The sequence below is a fragment of the Paralichthys olivaceus genome, chromosome 14, assembly GCF_024713975.1.
Source record: "Paralichthys olivaceus isolate ysfri-2021 chromosome 14, ASM2471397v2, whole genome shotgun sequence".
Lineage (NCBI taxonomy): Eukaryota > Metazoa > Chordata > Actinopteri > Pleuronectiformes > Paralichthyidae > Paralichthys > Paralichthys olivaceus.
The window spans coordinates 13,898,045-13,920,536 of NC_091106.1; the positions used below are offsets into that span (position 1 = coordinate 13,898,045).

The 22,492-nt window shown below is 41.6% G+C and overlaps 2 protein-coding genes across 3 annotated transcripts in view; both read left to right on the plus strand.

Annotated features, from left to right (window-relative positions):
• tet1 (tet methylcytosine dioxygenase 1) overlaps nt 1–13,748 on the plus strand; it is a 29,745-nt gene extending 15,997 nt beyond the window's left edge. For both annotated transcript variants that reach the window (XM_020096939.2, XM_069539234.1), the window contains 10 exons: nt 3,666–5,931; nt 6,825–6,915; nt 7,916–8,009; nt 8,395–8,603; nt 8,693–8,843; nt 9,126–9,215; nt 9,328–9,465; nt 9,631–9,807; nt 9,938–10,082; nt 10,648–13,748. In XM_020096939.2, the coding sequence (XP_019952498.2) occupies nt 3,666–5,931; nt 6,825–6,915; nt 7,916–8,009; nt 8,395–8,603; nt 8,693–8,843; nt 9,126–9,215; nt 9,328–9,465; nt 9,631–9,807; nt 9,938–10,082; nt 10,648–11,690 (4,404 nt within the window). In that variant the 3' untranslated portion in view covers nt 11,691–13,748. The remainder of the gene's footprint in view (nt 1–3,665; nt 5,932–6,824; nt 6,916–7,915; nt 8,010–8,394; nt 8,604–8,692; nt 8,844–9,125; nt 9,216–9,327; nt 9,466–9,630; nt 9,808–9,937; nt 10,083–10,647) is intronic.
• Nucleotides 13,749–15,381: 1,633 nt separating this feature from the next.
• On the plus strand, nt 15,382–22,146 carry eif4e1c (eukaryotic translation initiation factor 4E family member 1c). Its single transcript, XM_020095877.2, has 7 exons — nt 15,382–15,529; nt 16,741–16,826; nt 19,723–19,818; nt 20,342–20,405; nt 20,511–20,624; nt 20,715–20,854; nt 20,978–22,146. Exons 1-7 carry the CDS (start codon nt 15,512–15,514, stop codon nt 21,090–21,092), a joined length of 633 nt encoding a protein of 210 aa, XP_019951436.1. The 5' UTR covers nt 15,382–15,511; the 3' UTR covers nt 21,093–22,146.
• The last annotated feature ends 346 nt before the right edge of the window (nt 22,147–22,492 follow it).

The following is a 22,492-nucleotide window of genomic DNA, read 5'->3' on the forward strand; positions in this document are numbered from 1 at the left end:
CTGATGCATCAGCAATGTGTTTCGAGTAGTAAGGCTCTGTCCTGGCAGTCATGGAGGAGAGTGGGGAGAATGGGCGATGGATCAGAGAGAGATCAGATCAGTGAAAAGACTTTGCCATGAAGTAGTAATCATGTTATTGATCATGAACAGCACTGTGGTCATGCTGAACGTCAACTTAGAGGAAAAATACTCTTCAGCTTTTTAATATTCTTCTTCTAATCAGTGTGCTGTGCATTCCTGTGAATAACAGCCCAAGAACATAAACAATGTGGTGTCAAACAGGAGCATGTATACACTTTTGTTCTCTGGCTTTAATCAATTTAACAACATATTGTTTTTTTGTTCTCTTTCCTTTCCTGTGAAACATCGCTTTCTCCTCACTTTTTTGTCTCCACATTTATAATCACACACTGAATTCACATTGCAGCTTCTTGGGTGTTAAATCTCCTTATATTATACAGTCTGGGATCCAGAGTCAGAAGATTGTTCGGTATTAATCCTCTTAGAACTCAGCCCTGCCTTTGACACCTTTTATTTTCCTAATTAAGTGTTTTTTGCTCTGAACTGCTTTTTTTCTCATTTTTCGGTGGCTTTTTTCGTCACAGAGACCAGAGTTTATTCTTCTGCTTCACAGGCCTCAATTCTTTTCTCTATGCATGTGATGTACTACACATCTATCTACTAATTCCAGAAATCCCTGTCTGTCTCTCTTAAGAACCGTTCATCTTATGGGTCCCATGGTTAGGTATTGTCAAATTTTGTCCGATTAGGCGTTTTGTTGCTGCAATGCTTTATATTGAGCTTAATAACAGAGATTTTATTTTGAAAAGTTATAAACATGGGTCTGAAAATTGTGTTGGTTTCTTAACAGACCTGAAATACCCAACATGCAACGTATGAAAAATAAGTAAATACTTCAAACTTGTATATAAGCCACACACATGTAGTAAAGTAACAGTAATAAGGTAAATTCAGTTTTGTCTTATGAATAACATTGGATATATGTGAAGTAGCTCTGAATCTTTACCACAAGCAAACAGCCCATTCCAAACAGCCATGTTTATAACGGGCACTGCACTACTGAAAATTCAAAAACATTTAGTCTGAGATGTCTCAGAACTCACAGAACTGAGTTTGTCAGGTAGATTTTTGATTTTTGATTGATTTTTTTGTGACGCTGTAGTTATAATTTATTATAAGACAGTAATACATGTCCAGCTGTGGCTCAGGAGGCAGTGAAGCTCTGTCAGTAGCTGCAGGGTTCATGGTTCAGTTTCACAGGTGTCCTTGCTCCCAAAGGTTTGGCCTCTGCCTTGCATGTGAGCTCCGCTGCCATGTTTGTGTGCATGGGTAAATGAGAGACACTTTGGATGAAAGCTACTGTTGTGCTGCTGTAAAAGATACTTTTCTTCATTCATTAAAAACAGTGCAGTGTTGTTATTCCAATGTAATCTAGTTCATGTCTAATGGAAACAGAGAGAACAAAGTTGACCAAAGCACATGTTACTGATAAACTCCAGTGTTTTCTGTTTGGTCTGTGGCTTCACTGGAGTCTGGTTTATAATGAAGTGCTGTGGCTGCTCTTGATCTATGAAGTCCACATCTCCAGCTGTACAGTGCATTAAAACTGTGTCAGTGATGGAGTTTAATTAATGTTTATATAAGGTAAACAGCGTTAAAGAATGTATCTCCAGCTCCCCTGCGGTCACGTTTGTTCATTAGAGGCAAAAATTGGTTGCCTCTCAGACACATACATGCAGTCTCAGTCATAAACATACAGTACACACAGCTCACATTAATGCACATATAGCCTGCAGGTCCTGCAAAGAAGTTTGAGATCATTTTGTCAGCAGAGTCCTAGCATAAACATGTCCCAGATTGGATACATTTGGATACGCAACTTATTTCACCTGTTCATAGATATTAGCACTCTACACATGCCTGATGTTTGCTTTATTTATTGAGAAATTTGCCAAAATGTTGATAAATGCCGCATCAGTCGCACAATGTTAAAGAAAGTAAAAAGAACAAACACAGATGTAAACATTATCCCCTTGATGGAGGTAACTCCAACTTCACACCATATATTCTGCTCAAACACTTTCTGTCCAATATCCAACACCTTAAATGAAGAACAGATTGTGATCATATTCACCATCATCATATTTTGGATTGCTGACACTAATCCTTGGTGCCCACCTTGAAACTGTGTTGATTGTGTTGGTCTACTTTGCTGCCAGGTTGAAGATTTCTGTGTATATTCCATGTATTCGAGGTTGTAGGTTCTTTGCTGCAACATCTATATTTGAAGCATTGACTACTCATTGTGACCAGTCAGAATTAGCTTTATTGTCCAAGCCTGTGAACACTTACAAGAAATGTAACTGTTTTATTTCCATCAGGATAAAAAATGTTTTAAATTCCTTTTATATAATTCCATCAGAGTCTTCATCACACATGAGTTGGTAATTCTACTTTGTCTTTGTTTTGCTTCAGCATTTTTGAGAAGTCCACTGCTGAAGGCTTTAGTTGTGATTGTGATGTGGGGTTGAATCCTTAAACCAGAAACAGCTTGTCTTGACTCCAGTTGATCATATTATTTCATAGGATTTTTTTCTTTTTATCAGAATTGCTGTCCTTAAGTGCCCCTTTAGTTTCCAAGATATCATGTGAACTGCAACAAGACTGTTTATCCCCAAAAGTCTAATGGCTATAATTGCCAGTAGGACTGGAGGATTAATATCATGTCAGTCGATATCAATAATTATCATGATAAATGTCACATTATATGTCTGTTATAAAGACTGACTTTTGCTCCTGACCGAAGGTTGTGGTTGTCTCTTCTTTACGAGAAGAGAATGACAAACACGATAAACAACAAATCTGAGGTAGATCAAAGTGTTATACCTCCTCTCGGTGTCTGCACAATGCATAAGCAATATATTGATATACATTCAACATTTGTTTAATCGCCCTGCCCCTCATTGTCAGCACTTAAAATCATCAAGGAATGTGTAACTGATTGGGGTCTATCACCATGTCATGAGGACCGTTGATGGTTATAGCTCAACTGACAGCCAGAATCCGTATTAGCCTAAGGGTCAGGCAATGCTGTAGCACAGCTCTGAGTGGATAAGAACCCTAGTAGGTTAATCACTCAGGCAGCTGTGTGAATAATCACATGTGCTTGCATGCACACACATGCATGCCAAGGAACACACCTACAAACCCAGCACGAACACAACATGTATATGCAGGCTGCACATATGCCCTCAATGACCCACCGGCAGTGACGCAATATTGAACTGTGAATGACTCCAAATGTTTACTCACTCTCGGCTACCTGTGGGTCTGTGGCTCTCAATGCTCCACAGCACAGGCAGTAATACGCTCCTGATTGAAGCCTTGACCGAACTAACACTATTTATTTTATTAGCTCTGTTTAGAGATCAGTTTCTGCGAGATTTATAGAAAGCAGATTCTTTGTTTTCACATGTCATAATATTTTCCACAGCCTCGACAGTGGCTGCGGCAGATGCTCAAGCCATGCTGGGAGGCAATCTGTTGTGCTGTGTGCCATGACTGCTCAGAACAAGCTGAAGAAGCTGTATGCTGCCAGAGCTTGTTGAGTCACTTCTCTCTTCTTGTTTCTCTTTCTGTCTCAGGTGGTTCCAGAAAGTGGGTCGTTAAATGGCAAAGGCACAGCACAGATGGATGATACCCACACGGCAGCAGAGGAGGATGAGGGGGAAGAAGGCCACATACCTCGTACACAATCTCCACCCGTCAACCACCTGCTCACCCACAACCTGGCCTCGGACCAATTTGGACGGCCAGCACTTATTAAACGAGAGCCCGGGGTGGAGCTGCCCAGCATTGCACTTCACCAACACGTATTCTCTTCTGTGACTTTTCAGAATGGTTCTGCTGAGAACCTATCGAAACCTAATGGTGCTAATATGACCACTGGGTCAAACTCTGATCTGAAGCCTGCATTTAAAAGAACTATATTGGCATCAGAGCCTCAAAGGACTATAATAGCTTCAATTCCTAAGGACTGCTCTGAAAACGGACCCAAGATGCCTCCAGATGACATGTCAGTTCCGCTAAAGAAGATCAAGCTGAATGAGCCATGGATGTGGATCACTGAACAGGCCACCACGCAGCTGAGGGATGAAGAGGAGGTCTGCGAAGACCCACTGTCCACACTGGCGGCTGTGGTATGTCTGTCTGTAACAGAGAGGAAGGGACTGGAGGAGAAACTCTTCTGCTCTCGTTCATCCATTCTTTGCTCCATCAAAACAGAGCCACCAGATTTGCACTTCGTCAAAAAGGAGCCAGAGGACTTGAAGAACGACTTGTATCAGAAAAGCACTCCTGTTAGCCTGCAAAGGACTCCACAGCCTATGAAAAATGAACCTTCTTCTAGTGTCTTGCTACCCAGCGTGCAGTCTTTGGCAGAAAGGAAAAATCTAAGTTTTGATCAGGCAATTGCTATTGAGGCCTTGACTCAACTGGCAGCTATACCTGAAAGCACCCTTCGGTCCATTAAAACTGAAAGTAAGTGTGAACATCCCATTTCTACTGTTGCCCCGTTTTCAACCCCTTTTACAAATACAACCTCGCAAGAAGCCAAACCCACTGGGGCTATCCACTACAACAAAGTCTCGGTCATAAGCTCACCACTACACCAGACGTCAGTCATCCGCCCCCCAGTGGCCAGACAAGGGAATGTCATCCAGTGCTCTCGGGGTACAAACTCAAAGCTGTCTCTGCAGGATCTTTTAGAGGCCAGCTCAGACAGTGATAAAGCACCCTACGGGAGGACAGAGCAGCGCTTTGGTTCTCACATCATCAAGTCTGAATGTAGCTATAAAGACCCCTGTGAGATGAAGTTCAGTAAAGAGTGTGAGCGCTTGTTTGGGGAGGACAGAGACAGGGGTGGTAAAGCGAGGAGAAACAGAGATGAAGAGGAGGTGGCAGCTCAGTTGGCAGACCTGGCCTTCATCATCCAGGCCCGACACAGCCAGCAGTCAGAGAACAACCCCCCAAAAGGAACTCCTGTGTCAGCAATCAAATACAACTACAACTCCCAGTTGACCACGAGTCAGAAAAAGACCCCAATAAAAAAACCAAGAGCTACACCCTCCAAACCCAGAAAGAAGAAAATAACTGATGGACAAAATGAGGGAGTAAGTCGCAGGACCCCCCTCTCAAAACGCATGGCAAACGGTGAGATGCCCCAGAGGGGCAGAGGCCAGAAGATTCTGCTAATGGGGAAATCAGGCCTTCACCATAAGAGAAACCTGTTTCTGCCTCAGGCTCAAATTGACCTGAAGAGATACTTGGCTGAGGCTCAAGAGGAAAGGAGGCAACTCATCCATCAGAGTAACACACACAGTACAGCCCTCATAGGTCCACAGATCCCCAGCTACAGTAATCTCACAAGGATCAATCACACTAGTGTTCAAGAAAACCAGCCGTGGTCCCTCTCAAATGGGTCATTCCGCCAACACCATCCATGCAACGGTCACGCTGCAGGACCAGAGTACGAAAGGCATTTGTTATCTCAGGTAGCGCAGCCCTCTAGTGGGCTGCAGCACGGTGCTCATCCTAACAACAGCCCAGCCAGTAACGCTTTCTTCAGCCACAGCCCTGGGCACCATGGTCTGGTTAATGGCTTCTCAGGGGCGCCACAATCGCCTCCTCCAAGCCAGCAGGGCTACTACAAGCTGGAGAGGTCAGGACCTGTCACTGTCCTCTCCACGGCTCCTGATGCTGATCCGGGCCACTCTGCAGAGTCAACTCCATCCAAGAACAGCATCAACAGCTTCCTGGAGTCTCCAGTGAGTTTTCTGGATACCCCGATCAAGAACCTGCTCAATACACCTTCCAAAAAACTGGCTGATCTTCCATCCTGTCAATGCATGGGTGAGTAGATTTTACCTAAATTTTTACAGGTTAAAGCAGATCAAATTACCATATGACCCGCGACCCGAACCATCACCTGTGCTTAAACACACATGTTACATTCACACTCACTCACATCAAATAGGTTATGGCCTCTTTGTCCTACTGTTTTAGAGGTTTAGTTTTGTCTTTGGAAAAGTACCGGCCAATTGTTGCAGCACCTGTTCTGTCAGTGCATTTCCTCAATGATGACGGCTTGTGGCTATCAAAAGCTAATATTTGGCACCTTTTCACAAGCAGCAAAGCCAGACTTTATCCTTATGTTATTCATTGTGATCTACTAGCTAGTTTGCTAAGACAGAGGTGGTGTCCGAGGTGGTATCGTAGGCTTTTACAATAAAATAAATCCTTGCGGCTTCATAAGCTGATTCAGATATATAAAAAATACTGCACAAACATTTTAACTTTGGTTCATTTTTACCTCTGCCTCTAATTTCTATAAATTTATTTTTAATCCATTACACAACCTTTATGCAGGTACCCAACCTGGTGCAGGACTCTGGCATCTGCACTGGTTGCACACAGGATGCTCCACTTAGTGACTAAATCTGCTTCTATATGACCTCAAACTGACTTTCATTTTCCGTTTTTGTCTTTGTGATGCAATCATACACACACACACACACTAAAGAGTTGTGTCCTAATTCAAGGGCCAATCCATGCAAAAGGAGGTTGAAATTCCCTGCTTTGTGTAGCCTTGTTATCTTGTTATTTGTATTTGGTCTAGAAATGTGGACTTTAAATCTACATTTACTGCCAACATTTACAATAATCTGACTGTTATAAAAAAAAAAAATGTGTTCATTTTGGTCATCAACCCTATATCTAATAAGTCTTTTTGTTTTTTTACACAGACCAAATCATTGAAAAGGAGGAAGGCCCTTACTATACTCATCTTGGGGCAGGACCTAGTGTTGCTGCAGTGAGAGAACTGATGGAGAACAGGTAGAGTGACTACTACCACTGTGTTTTCACTGAGTATGTGTGTGTATGTGTGTATGTGGGTGTGTTTACTACCAAACATGAGGGCCTGCTAGTCAACCACAGGCTTGGTGGAATGGGGTGGGTCACAGCCCGAGAGTCTGTTATTAAAAGGAGGCATTGCTGAGCTAGCTCAACACGTGCACACACACTGTCTAAGCTACACACATGTACACACACACACACACACACACACACACACACACACACAGCATGTTGAAACAGGAAACCCCTCCAGCTGAGACGAGGGGCCCGTAAACCCGAGATGACAGCCTGTTTAAAACAACTGGAGGACCATCACAGTCTGTCTGACAGCCGCTCTTAACGGAACAATTCCATTCTGCAGCTAATGGTTTATAATTATAATAATATAATTTATAGTGTACGGAAAACGCGTGGACTACTATTCTGTGCTGTGGTGCATGTTAAGCACTTATTACACCACTAAAGTTTGTGCATTTTGTTAATATCTGTTGCGGGCACAAATGTTGGCTCAGTTAGTAACAGTTTACATTAAGTTCACCCATTAAAGGGTGAACTTAATAGTTCACTTAAACATTTAATACATGGTTTAGGACACACTTAAACACTTTAATGTGGTTGTAATTAGTATATAACCTTTTATATAATTACAACAACTGTGTTTTACTATTTTGTTTTGAATTATCTATTTAAAGCCTCCACATATGAGTGAAGCTGGAAGTTTTACTGTTGTTGCTAAATACATTGAACATTAAAACTACATTATAGTGTGTTGTAAACCACATATTTGTGTGTATTTCCTGTTTATAAATGCTACATGGGGGAATATAAAATAAAGGATTGCTGATTTGTTAATGCTCAATGATGTGTGTTGCCATCAGGTATGTGTAGATTGAAAAACTGTAAGATATGTGTTGCCAGTGATGTTTTCTTTGTTATCAGTGGCACAAATTAATGCTTTGTTTTATGTGTGCTGTCACAGGTACGGTGCCAAAGGAAAGGCTGTGAGGGTAGAAGTTGTTTCTTATACTGGGAAAGAAGGAAAGAGCTCCCAGGGTTGTCCAATCGCTAAATGGGTATGTGGCTGCTGTTTGTACTAGAATCCTAAATGTCTCAAAAAGTCTGTTATATTGTTGTTGATCCCACCACAGTATATTTAATTCAGATTCTCACCCTTATCCCAACCACAGTAAACTCTTACCTGCTCCTCAACCATGTTATCATAACTCAAATATACTGATTATACTGATCACTCCTCAACATAGATGTCAAGGTTTTCACCTTAACATTTACCTTAACTGTTAATGTCTTAAAACCCTATCTCGTGTTTTGGCAGGTCAAAGGGATCAATAATTGTATGATATCATTTTTTTAAATGCTTGTTTTACTGTATTTGTTACAGTGCTGTCATTCATCTTTTATAACCTGATCATTTTCTGTGTGTATGTGTGTTTCCGACAGGTGATCAGACGTGGCAGTGAGGAGGAGAAGCTGCTGTGTTTGGTCCGCAAGAGGCCCGGGCACTTCTGTGACTCTGCCGTGTTGGTGATCCTCATCCTGGCTTGGGAGGGAGTCCCCCGGCCCGTGGCAGACCACCTCTACCGGGACCTCACAGACTCGCTTTTTAAATACGGCTCCCCCACCAGCCGTCGCTGCGCCCTTAATGAAGAGTGAGCACTTCTTGTTTTGCAGTGACATTACCTCCTTCCTTAGCTTTGTGCGCTTTGTTTATCTTCCTCCCTCCTCTTCATCTCCACAGTCGGACTTGTGCATGCCAGGGTCTGGACCCAGACACATGCGGAGCTTCGTTTTCCTTTGGCTGCTCCTGGAGTATGTATTTCAACGGCTGTAAGTTTGCCCGCAGCAAAGTGCCGCGCAAGTTTCGACTGCTCGGAGACTGCAAAGAGGAGGTGAGGGGGTGGTCAGCGTGCAGAAATCCTCTGTAGCAATAATATCCTATTTTTCTTTTCTGGTGATAAAGTGATTTTTTGTTCAAAATCAGTGCATTTGCTCCTTTTTGTTCTTATGTTTTGAAGATATTAGGGCAATTTCTAGCTTTTACACTGTATGAGACATTGTCTTTTGTATTGACCAAAATTTTCCTTGTGGCCTTTGTTGGATGATGACAATCACAATCTTTAAAATCAACTATTCTCCACCCATAAACTCTAAAATTTGTCTTTAAATTTTAGGAGGAGAAAATAGAGAACAACCTACAGAGTCTCGCCACTGACCTGGCACCTCTCTACAAAAGACTGGCTCCTGAGGCCTTCCAAAACCAGGTATAAATCATTAAACAGCAACACTTACCTCTGCCTTCTTATGCTAGTATTAATAGAATTCAAATTCTTCTCATGAGTTCTGTTCAAGTCTTTGTCCTTTCACCTGTCACAGGTGGAACTCGAGGAGGCAGGGGACGGATGCCGGCTGGGAGTGAGGAAGGGACGTCCGTTTTCTGGAGTCACTGCCTGTGTGGATTTCTGCGCTCATGCTCACAAGGACACTCACAACATGAATAACGGCAGCACTGTGGTAAGCAAGTGATGAACATGACACCGTGTGGTCTACTTCTTGTTTAAACGCACCCCTGACCAATTACAAAGGTCATTGCTTCTAGTTTAGGTTCAGTCTAATGATTTATTGATTGAAGGCATCCTTTTGTTTGCTTGAACAGCTTTGTCTGTGTCTTTTTTTCAGGTTTGCACTTTAACCAGGGAAGATAACCGTGCAGTGCGTAGCATACCAGAAGATGAGCAGCTCCATGTTCTGCCACTTTACAAGATCTCTGACAGGGATGAGTTCGGTCAGGCTGAGGGCCAGTGGGCCAAAATCCAAAGTGGTGCTCTGCAAGTTCTGTCTTCGTTTCCCCGAGAGGTGAGGGAACAGGAAAGCAGCTGTGGCTATTTGTTATGTTGTTTTTCTTTGTTGCAAAGAAATGCAGAAGAAAACAAGAATGTCAGTCATGTTTTAAATCATTGACTTTTGTTATTGTTGTATTTATCAGGTGCGTCTCCTGGCCGAACCAGTGAAATCAGCCCGTAAGATAAGACAAGAAGCTCGAATGAAGGCTCAGGCAGAGAAAATGAACAAGAAGCTGGGGTTGACGCCTCTCACTCCTGGGAAAGTGAAAAGTGAAACCCCCAACAAAGGTAGTAAATCTTGTTAAATTATTTATGTAATGCTAGAATGGCAATCGATAGAGCACATACCTCCACCAAGGCCCAACAGTCCCCTGCAGCTACATCCATACAACCTTTGAAAACATATCAACTCAAGTTTGGAAACGCTGCTGGCACCATTTTAGTCTAGTGTTGCTAACCCTGTAGTCTTTGCTAACAGCTGCTGTGCAGTTAAATTCAGCATTTTTCGTCATTGCAGATTCTCATTTGTAGCCCAGCTCTTTCTGCAACAATCCTTCCTGGTTGTACCGGCTCGCACATGCCCAGTGAACATGGGTAGTCTCATGATATGTGTTTTCAGGTTTGTTAGAATGGATATGTCATAGATATAACTCTAACTTTTGTCAAGATCGATGAATTATTCCCTGGGAAGATGGTGAAAATGTAGAAAATCGCCCCATCCTGCAATGTTAATGAAAGGGAAACCCTTGATTCTGCACCAAAATTTAATCGGTTCTTCCCTGCTTGCAATCATACAAACAACCAACAAATGGACAGGGGTGTTCATAACTTAATTTTTTCTTCTCCTCTACAGACCCACAGGGCTACTTCAACTCATACAGACTACCACCCAGACCTGCCAGTGCTGGAAGGTATCTACCAGAGAGTAGCCAACACAGCACTTACAGTCAGAGCACCAGCAACCACCCCGCTCCTGGCGCAGGGGTCACCCCACAGAGGGAGGTCATGTCCCCCAGCTACCCCGGCCTGCCCGGGCCCCCGTTTGGACAGAATGGCCCAGCTGTCAATTATAAGACAATGAGTGACAGTGTGAACGGTTATTCTCAGACACCTGGTGACCAGAGTGTTCAGTCAGAACGTATACCTCTACATTATGCCCTTAGTGACTACCCCTCTACCTTTAAAACTGAGCCCAACGAGGTGCACTGCTCTCCTCTGAGCAGACCCTCCCCCAGTGGGAGTGCTCCTCCTCCCTCCTCCTTCTCGCCGAGACCTACCTCTGAGGGCCTCTTCAGCAGGCTCAACGGACTCCACAGGGCTGCAGGAGATGTCGCAGCAGAGGTCAGGGGTCATGTCCTCCCTGCACTCTCAACTCTCCCCCACCCCCTAGAAACTCCCCAAATTGAACCAGAGGAAATTAAGCAGGAGGAGGTGTGGTCAGACAGCGAGCACAACTTCCTGGACAACAACATAGGCGGAGTCGCCGTGGCACCTTCGCACGGTTCCATCCTGATAGAATGTGCGCGGCGGGAGCTCCACGCCACCACCCCTATCCTCAGGCCAAACCGCAGCCACCCCACCCGCATCTCCCTGGTCTTCTACCAGCACAAGTCTTTGAACGAGCCAGGCCACGGGATGGCCATGTGGGACGCCAAAATGGCCAAGAGGGAACGGGAAAGGGAGGAGGAGGCAGAGAGATTAAGGATGGAGGAAAGCCTGGGGAAGAATGGAGGAGGTGGGGAGCTGGAGGAGGAGATGGGGGAGGAGGCAGAGGAGACTAGGAGGACAATAAATGTCCCCACACGCCGAGCACTGACTCTCCCGAGGGACAGCGTCATCACCATGTCCCCTTATGCTCTTACTCAAGTGACAGGACCCTACAACCGCTGGACTTAGTCAACATGTTTTAACACACACACACACACACACACACACACACACATACACACACACACACACACACACACACACAGAAAACTCCCTGTGCTTCTGCCTTACCTCAACCAACTTCAAACCGCTACTCTCATTTTTACGTCGTTTTCATTGTGCTTTTTCTAATCTCCGTTTGTTCGCTTTGTCCTTCTTCTTCTTTACCTGCAGAGTGATGAAGAAGACCAAAGTCTGTCGGCTTTTTAACTGTGAGTTTCGGTGTCGGTTTTTATTATAAAGATAATGGTGCTTTGAAGCATTTTAAAGGCGTTAAACTGGTTTTATATACATGACTAAGAACAAAAAAAAAGATGTGATTATTTATTGTGATCATAACGATTTCTATTTAATTCCTGGTGTAAGCCTGTTTACTGCAAGATGATAACCTGCATTATTATGTGTTGACGCTCAGATTTTATGTTTTCACAGTAGGACTGGGCTCTTTTTTTCAGCCAGTAGTTCTCTTCCCCTGGCTTTTACATCGGTGCCATGTTCACTGTAACCTTTGTTAAGCAAACTCATTACACCACATAATGTAGAGAACTAATATTGTGCATATATTAACTACAGAGTGTCACATGTAGCATCATGCTTTTCCCTCCACTGCCGCCGACGTCTGCCGGCAGCGGAGAATCGAAATGTACTTGTTTGGTTTGTTTTTTTGTTTATTTTATCTACATCTGGATGGTTTGTCTTTTATTCACAGACATGTATGGCATATTAAGAAGCACTTTTTTATTTTCTTAACTTGAAAAAGGTCCCAATCCATAGGCCTGAATATGTATGTACAGATAGAGATATATTGACACTTAAGCATGAACCATGTTTCATTTTCACAGTTTCCCTGCATTTATCAGATTTTTCATTCATTCGGTTGAAAATGGCATTTAGGAAATTTTAAACTTAGCAGAATGAGGAATCATGAAATGCTGCAACAATGGAGTGCTTATCATTATCGGCACTTATGTTCAAAGGTCTTTCTTAAAGCAAGAGTGCGGTTATAGGATTTCAAAAACTGTGTATTTTAATGGTGCTAAACATGGTGGCTTTTCAGATGTGTTAACAGAATATTCCTACGTCCATCCTCTGGATTTGAATGCAAAACTGTGTTAGCCAATGCTGATTCATCAAACTATTATTTTGTTTTGCTTTGTTGGAAAACCACTCAAACATCACGATCCTACACGGACACAAGACGATTTCGGGTGCTCGGCCCTCATGAAGACTTTGTTTACAAATATCTTTTTACAGGGTCTGAATAAGGGGGGTTGCCGTCAACTCCTCGTGAATCAGGTGGTTTTTTTTACATCAGTGAAATTTCAGCACAAGAGATGAAGAACTTTTCACTCATTGTCATGCTAGAAATCTGTGGGCTTTTAAACACTTTGACTACTTCTTGGTGCTAATAGGACAAGATGTCGAGGTACATGCATTTAACCTGGTTATATTCTGAACAGTGGTGGCACGGTGCTTTTTTAAAATAACTCTGGTTGGTTTCTCAACATTAATCCTGTATCAGTAAAAAAAATATTTTGCAGATTTGCATCTAGAGCTCAAATGTCTTCCAGAGATAAAAGCGACCCTCCAGCAATTATCAAAACTCACAACACAACTGAAAATGAATGTAAACACTTTTTTAAGATCAGTTTATTTAGAAGGAATATTTTGGCAAAGTTACAGTTTTGAATCTTTCTTTTTATCTACTGTGTGTGGGAAAGTCCACATTCAAACTCTTTGTATCGGCAAGGAACTAACAACTAGCACCAGCATTCAGAAATCTGAAAAAACAACTTTTAATGAGTAGAAAATGTGCAAATATGTAGGTGAACCATATTGTTTTTACTGTACTGTTAATGGTGTTTAGACAATGGATGATCTTGCTTATTTTCAAACTGAAATACTGTATGTTACTGAAAAGTATATCCAGTTTAGACTTGAGAAGAGACTTGATTTAGCATTCCTTCTATGGATGGCTGATCTCTTTTGGGATTGTGAAATAAAGTCATATTTATATTTTGGACCTGATCATGATTTTCTCTGTCCTGATTTTTCTGTTTACATACACAAGTGTGTGTGTGTGTGTGTGTGTGTGTGTGTGTGTGTGTGTGTGTGTGTGTGTGTGTGTGTAAAGATGAAGAGCCAAGTAACAATTGACTTCAGGTACAATATATGTGAGGGCTTTTTAAAGCTGTTTTTCTCTGACAGCTTGTGTTATTTCTGTTATCTGTTTGTGTGTGCTATTTGGTGCAGCTTGATTGGATATAAGTAGACCATTGAGCCTTTGCACAGGTATGTGTCATTCTAGTTTTTATTTATATTCTTTTTTATTTTTGAACATCCCACATTTGCACTGTATGAGTCACTTAGAGAATTTCAGTATCATAATTTAGACTTTGCCGTAATGAGTGGAGATGAATCACTGTTTTTGCACAACTTCCATCCAGATCTCTTGACATGGTTGTGTTGTTTTTCTCTCAGATGACATTGAGGATGTAAGAAAATAATTTGCAAATGACTCAGCGAGATGACTCACTTAAGTTAAACAAACACAATAGAGTTTGTCCGAGCTATATTTGATACCATTATCTCACAGCTCAAGCATTTTGAGAAACTGTATCACCATACTGAGCTCTGGAAAGTTTTCTGTATTTTTTAGTTAAATGAAGCGTGAGTCATTTTATCGCTCTGGATCAAATTTACTTTTACAAACATCTTCACGGTTCTGATAAAGATATTCACACAGCTGGAAAAGAACTTCTAGTTATGCACTAATCCTGAGGTTTCAACCACCAGATGTGCTTGGACTTTCTTCCTGTTTCCCCATCTGCCTGCTCACCCGCTTTCTATTTCGATAGAACATCCCTGCCAACTTACGCACCTTGTCCTTTTCCTCATTTGCTCACTGGTACTTACATCAGCCCTTTTTCAGATCTCAGATAATTTGCTTATGCATCCTTATGTACCTGCTAACTCGATTGGTCTCTACCGTCCTGCTTGTCCATCATCCATTTGTCTGTAAGCTAGTCCTTTTCATTTTACCCATTTAAGTACTTTTACTACATCTGCCTGTCGCTGCCTGTGTGTCTGTGCTTCTTCCTCCCAGTCTGTGCTACTTTCCCCGGCCCATAACAAACAGTGCGATGCATACAATTATGCAGATACTGGCCAAGAGCATTAGTCAATGTTTGTGTCAAACATCAGAGCATGGGAAAAAATGTTGTCTCTGGGATTTTGGCTGTGACTTTTTTTGTCAGTGTGAAACGGGCTGGTTTGACTATTTCCCAAACATCTGAACTCTTCACATTTTCACATACAAGTTCCCAGACTTTCCTTTTACACCTGGAGAGCTCAGAGGAGAACGGTCAGACTGGTCGGGCCCTTTTCAATACCTCTCTAATATCAATGCTTATTTCAGTATTGTTGCTGAGCATGTTCATCCCATTCTTGTCACAGTTTATCATCTTCTCATCGCTACCTCCAGCGTGATCACACAAAATGAGTTTGTGTTTTTGTCGACACAAAACCAGCGATGGCAAGGCAAAAAGCACATTTTGTTTTTAAAAAAGAAGAAAAGTTGGGAGACAATATTTATTTTTTTTAACGGTGGATCCTGTTTTGTCGCACTTCTCAACACAATCACTGAATAAATCTATCGCAGCTTAATTTGCTGGGACGCTTCTTCTTCTTCATGCGCCCCCTGACGTGGACTGACGCGGCTTCCGTAGCAGTGTGAGTAGTCGGGCGGTGACGCAGAAGCGCTGAACGGGCAGAACATTTCTACTGTCAAGATGGCGACATCGGAGCCGGTAAGAGAGACAAGGGAGAGCTAGGGGGAGAAAACCCCCCGAGCAAAGCGCAGGGGGGAGATGAACCTAGTCTTCACCGGGTCTGCTCTTAGCAAACGCGGCTTCTGTGAAACCGCAGATCGCTGGTGGGGACGCGGGGCTTCTGGTGACAGATGTGCCAGTTGGCGTGGATCACAGTTAGCGTTAGCATGCACAGCAATGTGATGCGTGAGACTTTGTCGGCAGGGAGGGACTGACTGAGAGCACGTCGGTCATTCAAACTGTCTGTGATGCTTTTATCCGCTTCGATGCGAGTCAGTAACACGTCGATCACTCCACGAACCGTCAGTGCGTGTAAATGCTCACACTGCGACGTTATTAATGGTATTTTTTCACAATCCGGACACGTGTGTATCTAGCTGGTAGCTAGCTTAGCCCAGCCCGTCTGTTAAAACTAATGCTAGCAAGCGCTAACTCACCTTACTCTGAGGGTTAGCTTCGATTTGACTTAGCCTTTTTGTCCATTTTACTGTAGTGTACGAAGCTAAAGCTAGCTGCTAGCCTTCCTGTGAAATGCTACGTGTTGTAGCATTAACGTTGCACTGCCACACATTGAAGCTAATCTTAGAAATGAGTGTTTTCCGATGTGTAACAGTGTGTCATCGTCACATATATCTGTGATGCGGCTGCAGCACTAAATGCAGGTCACTGACTCGGGATCGTGTCCTTAAGACACAACAAGACCTGATTCGCACTGTGATATTAATAGAGCAGGAAAATAAACGAAGATAATCGATAATAAATCGATCAAAGTTGGTTTCAAAATTCCTCACAGGCGTCAGTTTCTCAGATGGTAATTGAACATAGCACAAATTCATGTGTGAATTCAATTGAACAATTTGAAATCATGATCCTTGCCTCTGAAATGTTTTTCATGTTCAAAGTGTGTGCATGCTACATTATTAACATAGAAGGACTGACAAATTTATTGTTAAAGAAAATGATTATTAGTTGTAGCCATGTAACTGTAACCATCCACAGTCAAATCACGACACTGGTAAATGTTCATATTTCTCCCATCTTCCCACCTTTGCTTAAAGCTGGTGCTAACTGCCCTTTTCACGATCAGCTCATACAATACATGGATGAGACTTGATGTATGATGTTTTCTATGAACATCTCTTGTTTGCTAATAAGTTATACGATATGTTTGTGCGTCTCTCTCTCTACAGAAAGCACCTGAAACTGAAGATCAGCCGACTGAAAGCCAAGTCGCTGCAAACCCCGAGCAGTACGTCAAACACCCTTTGCAAAACAGGTGAGATTATAAAAAAACACAAACAGCTGCTGTGTTTGACAGGATATTGCAACTGAAAGGTTGTGTCGCCAACATCGACAGCAGTGTTCTTATATTCGCGAAGTTTCAGACGACACCAACCCCAGCAGCACAAAATTGAAATTTTCTGAATCGTAACATTTTTATATTGCTGTTTTCCCCATTGTGCAACAAATACTGACAGTTCCTTGATACCATTATGCTGAACTGAATGCAACACAAGAATGCATCACAAGAATGCAACACAAGAATGCACCACAAGAATGCAACACAAGAGTGCATCACAGATATGACTGATCAATGATTCTCTGAGAAATCAATGTAAATGATGAAAAACACCATGCCTCATACTTTTAAACATCTGGATCTGCACCCAAAGTTAGTGGGTTCTTCCCTGATCAATAACACATCATTCCCCAAAGTGTCGTGATATTATGTCCTCTTGTTTTTGCGTCATCTTGCTGACTAACAAACAAACAAACAAACCAACTGGGTTGGGAGGTAATTACAGGAAGGAGGAAACAATGTATTGACACAACATGGGGGAAAGTTTAAAGTCTAAAACAAGCTATGTGTGATCAATTTCAAAGGCAATTAAACTTATAACTCTTTAAAAAAAAAAAAACATGTAAAATGACTGTCTCCTTCAGAATAAGGACAATTGCTATTACGCCCTGAAGATTTACTCTGTCTTGTTTGAAGGAAAGTCCTCACTTAAGCTCATAGGCTCTGATCCCACTCAGACGTCCTGTATTATATTTTCAGGTTGTTAATATTTGGCACTGCCAAGGAATTTTAACTTTAAGTGCTTAAAATGACTGCTTACAGTGTCTGTGTAGAGGAGACTGCTGTTCTTTGACAACAAGGTCAAATTGCTTCTCTTTAGTGAATCTTAGGATGTGTGTTACCTGAAACCTGCTTTGTATTAGCTTATTTTTAACAATCAAATGTAGTGAAAAGATGTAATATTGCCATAGCAATGAGACAACTCGCAGAATGTGTTGCTCACCACGCCCTTTAGAGACATTATCATAGTTCTGTGGAGGACCTATTCAGGGGCATTGTTCAGTTGGTTTTATGAAATGCTGAAAAGTCTCTTTCTAGGCCGTTCTGCTTATTCAGCCCAGCTTCACAGGTCAAGGTGGTCCCCGCCTCTGCTGCTCTCATCTGGCCCACGTTATCCTGACATCCTGCTTGTATGTGCCCAGATTTTATTAAGAAATACTGTGGTTGTGATGCTTCCACTGTGACGCCCTTAGTTGTGGAGTAATTTTCACTGACTGTATTTAACCACAAGGAAGTCCTGTTGAATTATCTGGAGTCTGTAAAATATTATTTAAAAACATTTGTTGTATTGTTTGTTGCTCCAGCAGTTTGCAGGAATAGACCTGTCTTAAATGAATGAGTCACTTTGGATGAATGTAGCATCAGTTTGAAATAAAGATGAAAAGAGCAAAACAGGTAAACTTAAAATGATATGGCCAATAATTATATCAAGATCAAAATGTTGATCGGTCGATATTGATAATTATTACATTGAATGTCACATTATTGTTTCTTCAAAGTTTGAAGACTTGTCTATGAGCAGAGAATGACAAAGACTTGCTATTGATTAAAATTAATATACTGTGATAATTACCCAGCCCTAGTTGAGACTAACCTGCACTGAACCCAAACCAGCAAATATACAGGTTTATGTGGACAACTGAAGGGTCTTACCACACTGGTGTTCTTATATGTGAAAATGAAATAATAATTCAACAGTGTTAATATATTAGCTTTTATTTTTGTGTATCTGTGCTCTGTGAAGGGGAGCGCACAGATCACAGATGGATCTGAAGAGGCTGCACAGCTCCGTTACCTCACTGTAACATAAGTAGACATGATCATTTCCAAGTTTCAGGTCATGCAACATGATTTCTATATGGCACTGAAATAAATGGAAGCCAACAACCAGCAGTTTTCAGTCTGAAGTAAAAGCTCACTGCTTTTCTGTTGATCCATGTTTACATCGTCTCGCCACTGGTGTCGCCTTAATTTCCCAACACAAGCTCACAAGTAGCTGAAGTAGCTACACCTGTATTTAGTTATTCACTTCCCCGCCCACACCGGAGCAAAACAGGATCACGATTTGAAACTATTTTGTCTGTTCTAATAATCTGGTAGGATTGAATGATTTATGAGGAGACAGGCTTGCCATAAGTCCATCAGTGACTCTTATCTGCTGACTGCCATATTTGTTGACATACGAGTCATGTATACACCCTGCTTCCTCAGCCAGGTTCACCAGAGGAGAGCCAACTCATATCTCCTCCTATGTTATATCATTAGGTCAGTGGAGCTGCCGAATGGCACAAGTGTATTTTAATCCTCTGATTGGTTGAGTTTATTAATATCTGTGTTTGTGGCACATGGGTCAGGTTGATGGTTGGTTACTGCTAGATGAGGGTGGGGGAATATGGGGGCACAGGGTTCTGCTGATGTCCCCTCGTTGCCCTCGTCCGTCCCCTGCTAGCCCCTTCCTGGGAATAGATGAAAGAATAACAGCACCCGTTATAAACAAAGGCTGCGTTTGTGGTGCCTCTGATGGACACCATTCTCTGTTCTGTTGCATTGATAATGTTTTGTGACGAGCTGCAGTGTTTCTGTAATCAGGACTCTGCATTAACTTTATTTTATTTTTTATACAAAATCACTTCTAGTAGATGCATTTTAGATATTTCCTCATTCGGCTGAAACTTATCACACATTTTTCTGATTAAAACATTTTATTACCTTTCAAAGTAAAGAAATTATAATCATTCTGTCATTTGTTCTTGAGTAATTTTTCTGCAGTTCTGTGAATACTGACAGTGATTCTTGTCCTCCCCTCTCTCAGATGGGCGCTGTGGTATTTCAAAAACGACAAAAGCAAAAGCTGGACAGAGAACCTGCGTCTCATTTCCAAGTTTGATACAGTGGAAGACTTCTGGGCGTAAGTTTTCCCTAATTATCCTGCAATGTTATTATGATTATCTCACTTTATAGAAGTGTTGAAATGTGATATTATATATTACACAAATTATATATTACATATGCTAAAGCCACATACGTAAAGCTACATTGAAATTATGTGGAAACAGCATGATTGTAATATCACTTTGTTTATGCGTCACATTTACCTCTAGTCTGCACCTCATTAATTGCAGATTGATGATTGATGTTCATCTGCAGTATATAGTATTGTTTTTCTGAAGACTAAAGATTGGACTAAAAGCTCTGAAGCCACGTAAATTCAAGATATATAAATTATAATATGACAAATTTAAGAGTTTCTGAAAATATAAGCTGGGCAACTTTTATATAGAAGTGACTGACATATGAAATGTAAAATTCTGGAGACTTCTCAGATTGAAGTGATTGTGGCTTTAAAGGGGTAACATATTCTGTTCTTCACTGTATCTTTAATGTGATGTCAGATAAAGCTAAAGTCATCTTTTATTCTGTGTTTTCTATAGATTATACAACCACATACAGCAACCAAGCAAACTTGGCTTTGGCTGTGATTATTGCTTATTTAAGGTAAGACTTGTTTTTGTTAAAAATATACAGTTGACAAGAAACCAATTTCTACTCAACTTGTTTTTTAAAAGAGACATTTAGTAACCCCTTGACTTTGTGTGGTAGGATGGGATTAAGCCAATGTGGGAGGACGACAGGAACAAACTGGGAGGCCGATGGCTGATGACTCTCAATAAACAACAGAGACACAATGACCTGGACCGCTACTGGATGGAGACGGTAAAACCACAGTTTTAATTGAGCAGCTTAACAAACCAACATTTAAAATGAAGAAATAATACATAGTGAGTCACGTATTGTGTTTTCCAGCTCTTGTGTTTAGTCGGTGAGTCGTTCGATGAGGCAAGTGAAGACGTGTGCGGTGCCGTGGTCAACGTCAGACCCAAAGGTGACAAAATAGCCATCTGGACAAGCAACTGCCAAAACAGGGAGGCCATCATGACGATAGGGTAGGTAGTGACATCACCTTGTTAACAGGAAATAATACACCCACTGCTGACTGCAGCTGACCACTAGATGGTGACACTAAGTTAGAATTTGCACAGCATTTAACTTGCATCTTTTTTCCACAGGCAATCTTATAAAGAGCGCCTCAGCCTCCCCACCAAAGCCATGTTCGGCTACCAGTCACATGACGACACGTCCAGCAAGAGCGGATCCACCACCAAGAACATGTACACCGTTTGAAACCATCCCCCCAAACAACCCCCGTTCCACCTTGCTGTAGATTTAAACAATTACCAATCCACATCATCACATTAATAATTTTTTGAGTTGTCAACTACTAGTGTCCTTTTCCTTTTACTGAGAAGAGAATTGTTCATAGTGTGTACAGTTGGAGCTTCCCCCAACATGAGAGATCAGTGGAGCAGTTTTCATAAGTAGGTGGAGGCCGCAAAGGAAAAGAAGTCATACGTGAGCTTCAGCGAGAACACAAATGATTTCCTTTTTAGAATTGAAACATCATAATACCCGTGACCTCCCCTAGCTTATGTGAGAACAAGCTTTTTTTTCTGTACTCCATGGCTTTAAGTTGCAAAAGAGAAAGTTGCTGAATGAAAAGGCCTGGTGTTGTTCTCACTCCTTACTCAAAGTGTTCCTCGCCCCACAGGAAAAGATGGTTGGCAACTTATCATGTCACAGAACAAATTTTAAGGGCAATTTTTAACTTGATTTATCCAGAAGTGTTGAACATAAGTTGGACTTTCAGACGCACCCGTTTGAAGAATCTACAGTATCTTAAAGGTTTGTTAAAGCTGTGGTCACACTCCAAAGTGTATGGTTTGGATTGAGGCCACTTATTGTTTCAGCCATGCTGGAATTGTGGAATATTGCTTGTAGTACTATTTGAACTTTTTTTTCCTTTCCCTTTACATTTATTTATAATGTATGCATTGCAGTTTGAACTACTTAGTTAAAACAACCATGGAACTCTTATTTTTTCAAATTGTTTTTTTTTTCTCTCTTTTTTGTTATTGAGGTTAATGTGGACTACTGCATATAGATGGCATTTTTACAGTGTACCATACAGTAAAGATGCTGACAGACTTAGGTGTGCTTTTCACTGTTTTCTTCCTAACAAAACAACTGTAGATAATGTCGCACTCCTCTCGGTTGATGCAAAGGAAAGATGATATTCATTGTGAAATGACTGCTCATAATGTATCTTTATTATCTGTAATTCCAGGATGTATATTACCTTCTTTCAAGTAAAGGTTAAGTGCTTTGCATTAAAACCAGACACCATGTTGCCTCATTTTGCCAGAATTTATGGAGTCATAGTGTCTGAAGTGCAATGGTAGGATGTAACAAAGTATATATATTTACTTCGTTACTAAAGTACATTTTTCATGTATCTGTACTTAATTAGATTTGTTATCGGGTACTTTTTTGCTTTTCCTGGAATACGTACTGTATATCAGCAAATATCTGTACTTTCTACTTCATCTTTGTAAGGCATTGTTACATGTCCGCGTTATTTTTAAGTAATCAATCATTAGAGAGGAATCGATCCAATGAGAACAGGTAACATTAGACCCCACCTCCTGCAGCAGCAGCATCTGAAGTAAAAAGCTGACAGTATGAAA

What these genes read in the sequence shown, in the direction of transcription:
- eif4e1c (XM_020095877.2), top strand. An exon ending in ACAGTGGAAGACTTCTGGGC is followed by an intron (nt 19,819 to 20,341) that starts GTAAGTTTTCCC and finishes TGTTTTCTATAG; the next exon opens with ATTATACAACCACATACAGC. An exon ending in GAGGCCATCATGACGATAGG is followed by an intron (nt 20,855 to 20,977) that starts GTAGGTAGTGAC and finishes TTTTTTCCACAG; the next exon opens with GCAATCTTATAAAGAGCGCC.